Source organism: Colobus angolensis, unplaced genomic scaffold, assembly GCF_000951035.1.
Source record: "Colobus angolensis palliatus isolate OR3802 unplaced genomic scaffold, Cang.pa_1.0 Scaffold419, whole genome shotgun sequence".
Classification (NCBI taxonomy): Eukaryota; Metazoa; Chordata; class Mammalia; order Primates; family Cercopithecidae; genus Colobus; species Colobus angolensis.
Window position 1 is genome coordinate 604,005 of NW_012117588.1, and position 6,227 is coordinate 610,231.

Sequence of the window (6,227 nt, forward strand, 5' to 3'; positions counted from 1 at the left end):
TTCTCTAACCTGTTAGCTTGAAAATAGGAGAAAACAAAACTAAATAATAATGATGATAATAATAATAATAATTTGGGAGTTTCTATGACACCTCTTAGATTAAATAATTCACTGGAATGACTCACAGAATTCCAAAAAGTACTCTGGTTACTATCAGAGTTTTATGATAAAGGGTGAACATCTTTTTTGTCCCTCTATTTATGGCTTCCTGGCTCATCGGTGTGTTCTCCAACCAGGAAGTTCCACCAAGTCTCAGTGTCCAGAGATTTTGTTGGGGTTTCATTACGTAGTCAAATTGAACACAATCTCCAGCCCCTCTCCTGTCTCCAGAGGTCATCCAGTTCCTACCCTGTAATCACAGAATTGGTCTTTTTGGTGACCACTTGGCATCCTGAAGCTGTCCAGGGGCCCAGCATGAGTCACCTCATTAGCATCACAAAGACACCCATCACTGAGGAAATTCCAAGTGTTTCTGAAGCTCTGTGCTAGGAAATGGAGACAAAGACCAGACATATTCTTTATTATACTGCAGGCTGATGCTGCCCACTCAGTCCAACTCACAGGCAGACATGTCCATGAATGAGCTTTGTAAGTTACTGGAAATAATGTAAGTGCGAGGTATCATTAAGGGCCCTGGGACAGAGGACCATTCACCATCTAGCAAACCTATAAAATGAAAGGTCCAAACTCCCAGTTCCATCTTCCAGGATATGAGGAAGATTATGGAAGAGGGGAAGAATTGGCCAAATTAAAGAGTTTGTTTTTCGACATTTTTCAGAACACGTTCTCACTTAAGACACATTCCCAGGCCTAGGCTTGAAAGCAGCGACTGTGGTAAGAGTTTAGTCTTCAGACACACATGTCTGGGAGATGGAGTTGGCCGTGTGCCCACAGTGATCTGTACATAGCACAAGCTGTGTAAGACGTGACCTCCCTGAGCCAAGGTGCCCTTTTCCCCTCTTTTAAAATTCCCAGGGTAGGTTGTGAGCATTTGGAATGAGAGTCTGAGCCCAGAATTACAACCAGATTTCATTGTACTAAATAGTGATTTACAGTCTGAAGTCAGTGACTCCACCCATCCGCTTCAGTGGGTGAGTGTCCCAGCATCTGGACTCATGGTCACTTTTTTTTTTCTAAGAGGTTGTCTTCTTTAATGAGTACTTATTCGCTCTGTGTTTGAGGGTGGAGGTGATGTGAGTGTGTGTTTAAATGAGGTCTAGGCAGTAAAATTCAGTTTAGGTGTTTAGTTTTATGAGTTTGGACAAACACATGTAACTACCTTCATAACCAAGATATAGAACAGATCTACCGCTCCAAAATACTTCCCATGCCCATTGCTAGTCCATGTTGCAGTAGTTTGTCTCTTTTGAATAGCAGTTTGCAAACTCTCATACCAAGGCTTCCACTGTGGACCAGTTTGCTCTGCTAGGAAGGTGTGGCCGGTGGCCCTGACTCTCCCCACAGGCACATTCCCCTCTCCCTCCTTGCAGCCCCTTCTCTCCTTGTGGGTGGAGAGGAGGAACTTCTGCTGTCCACATTCTCCCCTGTATCTGTAGCTTTTCTGCACCTGGCAGGGCGGTGCTGGCACGCCGTGTTCCAGCATGCCCCTTCATTGCGTCAGGGATGGCTGTTTGCAGAATAGCTCATCTTCTCCCTCCCTGCCTTTCCCCCCTCAGGCCTACATACAGATCACTTTTGTGGAGCCCTACTTTGATGAGTATGAGATGAAAGACAGGGTCACATACTTTGAGAAGAATTTCAACCTCCGGAGGTTCATGTACACCACCCCGTTCACCCTGGAGGGGCGGCCTCGGGGAGAGCTGCATGAGCAGTACAGAAGGAACACAGTCTTGACCACTATGCACGCCTTCCCCTACATCAAGACCAGGATCAGCGTCATTCAGAAGGAGGAGGTAATGCGCCCAAGGGAGTGGCCACCACTGGATGAGTGGGCCTGGGTGGCCTCCCAGGAGGACACACAAACCTCCTTCACAGTGGACTGGACTGAAAACAAGGAGGGATGCACTTGAAATATGATTATATGGTTGTCCTTTCACTCTCATGGTGCCAGAAAATCCCATTTAGGCAGCTGCATATTTTATAGCACTATTGTATATTAAATATTTAAGATTTTTAAGTTATATCTTTAGTATAAGTATGTTTATATATTTAATTATAATATTTAATATATATTTCAATTATAAACTTGTACAACATATATATTTACATTTTAAATATTTTATATAAAATTTTTCTGTATTTAAAAGCTTAGAGGTGATTCAAGCATAGTTGTGCTGTTAATTATTGGAGACAGGACCTGCACGTGGGCAGTCCCAGTGAGTTGGTGGTGTGCTGTGGAAAAGGGCCACGTGAGGCAGACAAGTTCACTGACTAGCTTCTAGTCCCACCTTCCTCCTGTGATTTTAAACAAGCTACGTATCTTCAGTTTCTTCACCTACACATTAGCAGGAAAGACCTCTAAGTGCAATACAAGACTATACTCATTTTATTAGTAAGATGACTGGTCAAGAAGGTCTCTCAAACCACAGAATTGTTCAAAATTCTATACACCATGAACAACTTATTATTCTTTAAAACGCATACATATACATTTATTTGTCATCCATTTTATGCAGGGCCACAGACTTCTCCCTGACTATGGGTTTGCTGATCACACTTCAGCCTTTTCTTTTATAAACCACACCCATAGTGCTTTGTCCATGATTTTCAGTTTTGCTTTGTGTAAGCAGAGTGAGAGCTTAAAGATCCTTGTTAAACAATTTGAGAGCAGAAGCCTTCTGGATTTTTATGATTTTTTTTCTCCCCTAGACTTTGACAGTGGTCTTGTGCACACCTAATATGACAGGAATTTTTGTAGCAACTCACTTTCATAATGTCTTGTCCAAGCACTTGGCTTGGTTTCCATAGAAACAACTCTTTTTCCTTCCACACCCATAGTTCACCAGTTTCTCCATTATCTAATTAGATTGGGTCATTAAAATAACAAGTATAACAGGCATAATCAAGTTGGTGAACAAACACAGATGAATTGTGGTGAAGATACACCTCGTCAGGCAGAAGCAGAAATAGCTGAGCTAATTGGAGAGTTGTCTACCAGGTAGTGTTCAGCCAGGTAACCACATCAGGGTGTAGGTTTGAAAGCCTGAAGCAGTGACTCAGTCAAGAGGAGGTGGGTTTAGAAATCATCTGCTGTACTTCCTATACTTCTTGCTTTGGACTTTTGAACACTGAGACATTCTAGGCGTAACACAGATGTAAATTCATGGTGCCCAAAAGCATTTCAAAACCTTGTCCTTTCTTCATTCCTGCCTTCCTTTCCTTTCCTTCCTTTCTTTCCTTTCATTCTTTTCTCTCTCTCTCTCTCTCTCTCTCTCTCTTTCTCTCCTTTTCATTTTTGAGATAGGATCTCCCTTTGTTGCCCTAGAATGCAGTAGCATGAACATAGCTCACTGCAGCCTCGACCTCCTAGAGACAGGGGTCTCAACTTTGTTCCCCAGGCTGGTCTCAAATTCCTGGCCTCAAATGATCCTCCTGCCTCAGCCTCCCAAGGTGCTGGGATTACAAGTGTGAGCCACTGCACCAGCCTGAAGTTCTCTTGGCCATCCATAGTTCCCCAACAACCTCAACAACAGTTCTCAGCCATTTGCTAGGGCTATAGAACACAGTACCGTAGACTGGGTGGCTTAAACAACTGAAACTTACTGTCTGCACAATTCTAGAGGCTAGAAGTTTGAAATCAAGGTGCCAGCAGTGCTGGTGCCTTCTGAAGGCTGTGAGGAAAGGGTCGGTTCCAGGCCTGTCTCCCTGCCCTGTGGACAGCCCTCTTCTCCCTGTGTCTCTTCACATCATGTTCCCTCTGTGTTTGTGTCCAGATTTCCTCTTCTCGTAAGGACACCAGTCATATTGGACTAGGGCTTACCCTGCTGGCCTCATTTTAACTTGATTGCCTCTATAAAGACTCTATCTCCAAATAAGGTCACATTCTGAGGTACTGAAGGTTAGGACTTCAACATATACATTTTGGGAGAACACAATTCAACCTATAACATTCAGAAAAGACTCTACCCCAAACCAGCAGAACTTAGCAAATTGATTGATTGACCCTTAAGAGAATTCCATTTACTGGAAATTCACCCTCAGGGCGAGTTGGAGAAGGCACAGGTGATATCATAACACAGCTTGTGTTATGACGGGGAGAGTGCTGTGCTTCTAATATAGCTTTCTGCATTATAAGTTGAGTAACATGAGGCTGTGCGCGGTGGCTCATGCCTGTAATCTCAGCACTTTGGGAGGCCGAGGCGGGCAGATTGCCTAAGGTTGGGAGTTTGAGACCAGCCTGACCAACAGGGAGAAACTCTGTCTCTACTAAAAATACAAAACTATCTGGGTGTGGTGGTGCATGCCTGTAATCCCAGCTACTCGGGAGGCTGAGGCAGGAGAATCGCTTGAACCCGGGAGGCAGAGGTTGCAGTGAGCCGAGATCATGCCAGCCTGGACAACAAGAGTGAAACTCTGTTTCAGAAATAAATAAATAAATAAATAAATAAAATAAGTTGAATAACTTGCTCAATAATATGAAAGGCAACCTGACAGGGTAGAAAAAACATGGACTTTGAATATAGACATACTTGTGATCGAATTATAACCTTCTCCCTTACTACCTGTGGCATTTGTGGAACTTAACCTTACAAATCCCCTTTTGACTGTAAAATGGAGAGTATAAAGAGGTTGTTGAAAGGAGTAAATGATAAATGTATCTAAAGTTCCTGGAACATAAGAAATCAAGAAATGTTAGGCCCATCTTTCTTTTTAACCTGTTAAGAGTATTTTAAATTACTCTGAAAGTCTTTATCTAGCTGCCTCTTAAAATCTAGTTGGCCTCTCTGTCATAGCTCCAGGCTTGTCCATAGCTTATGGGACCAGACAGTGACTTCCCTATGTTTACGTCTCATGTTCAGTTTGTTTTGACACCGATTGAAGTTGCCATTGAAGACATGAAGAAGAAGACACTGCAGTTAGCGGTTGCCATTAACCAGGAGCCCCCTGATGCAAAGATGCTTCAGATGGTGCTGCAAGGCTCTGTGGGAGCTACTGTAAATCAGGTAAGCAAAATCAGAGGGTGGTAGTTCCTCTGGTTCTTATTATTTGGGTTGTCATTATACTTCTGCACCCTCCTTCCTTGGGGTTGGTGAGGACTTTGATCCATAGACAAACACAGAGATGTTCCTACACTTAGCCTGAACACTTGTGAGGTTTAGAAGACTTTTAGGAGGCCTCTTCCCTTTCATGTAACAACCCCAGGTAAAAAATCCTAGAGATGAGTGGCCCAGGTTTTAAGGAGTACCGTTTTCTCAGAGGAGTCTCCACTTCGGGGCCAGACCTGACAATATGATGCCAATCTGGAGTCCTGTTGAAGAATGCTTAGTCATGACCAATACATACAGAGTCATTGCAGGGCTTGAGACTCACCTACAAATGCCTATAGGATAGAGGGAAAAGGATCTAGAACATCCAACTCTTGGGTCAGTCAGCAGATGAACCTAGCATGCCAAGGACCTTGACAACAAGGAATGACCTGGAACCTGACTTCTTAGGCCACTTCAAACAAGACTAGCTCTTCTTCTCAGACTTATTAGAACCTGACTCCCAAGTTCAGCATGGTGCTCAACCAGTCTCAGATGGAGGGAGTTACCAGCCTAATACCTCTGTCCAGTGGGCCTCCTTAATTCAATTCTAGATCTGTTCTTGTCTACACTTCCACACTCAGATATTCAGTGAGCATCATGAGTCTTTTCTCATTTAGCATAATTGGATTTCCCCACAAAAATTCTGAGCGTACTTGACATCAAGGGAGCAGAAACAGCGAAATGCCTGTTACATTCCCAAGATCAGGAAAAAAAATGAGGAAACTGTTGCCTTTCTAAGTGCCAACACTTTGATAAAATGGAAGACTTTCCAAGCCCACAACCATGATCTATCTGTATACTATGGATATCTCTGACTCAACCCAACAGTTGTGCAAAATGATGTTTGCCACGAGGGCAACTAGACAAGTGAACAAAAATGAATAGATCAAGGCAATCCTGATTTTTAGAAAAGCAACTCAAAGCACATACCGTTTGATGTAGTTGTATTACATTTATATATGAATGAAAATCTATTATTAGTAGTATTTGATTAATAAAATAATATTTGGGGCCAGGCTT

The 6,227-nt window shown here is 43.0% G+C and overlaps 1 protein-coding gene across 3 annotated transcripts in view; it reads left to right on the forward strand.

The window, feature by feature from the left end:
* The window catches only part of DOCK8 (dedicator of cytokinesis 8), a 243,141-nt gene that overhangs the window by 222,258 nt on the left and 14,656 nt on the right, over positions 1-6,227 (forward strand). For all 3 annotated transcript variants that reach the window (XM_011956463.1, XM_011956464.1, XM_011956465.1), the window contains 2 exons: positions 1,677-1,913; positions 4,980-5,123. In XM_011956463.1, coding sequence (XP_011811853.1) covers positions 1,677-1,913; positions 4,980-5,123 — 381 coding nt within the window. The remainder of the gene's footprint in view (positions 1-1,676; positions 1,914-4,979; positions 5,124-6,227) is intronic.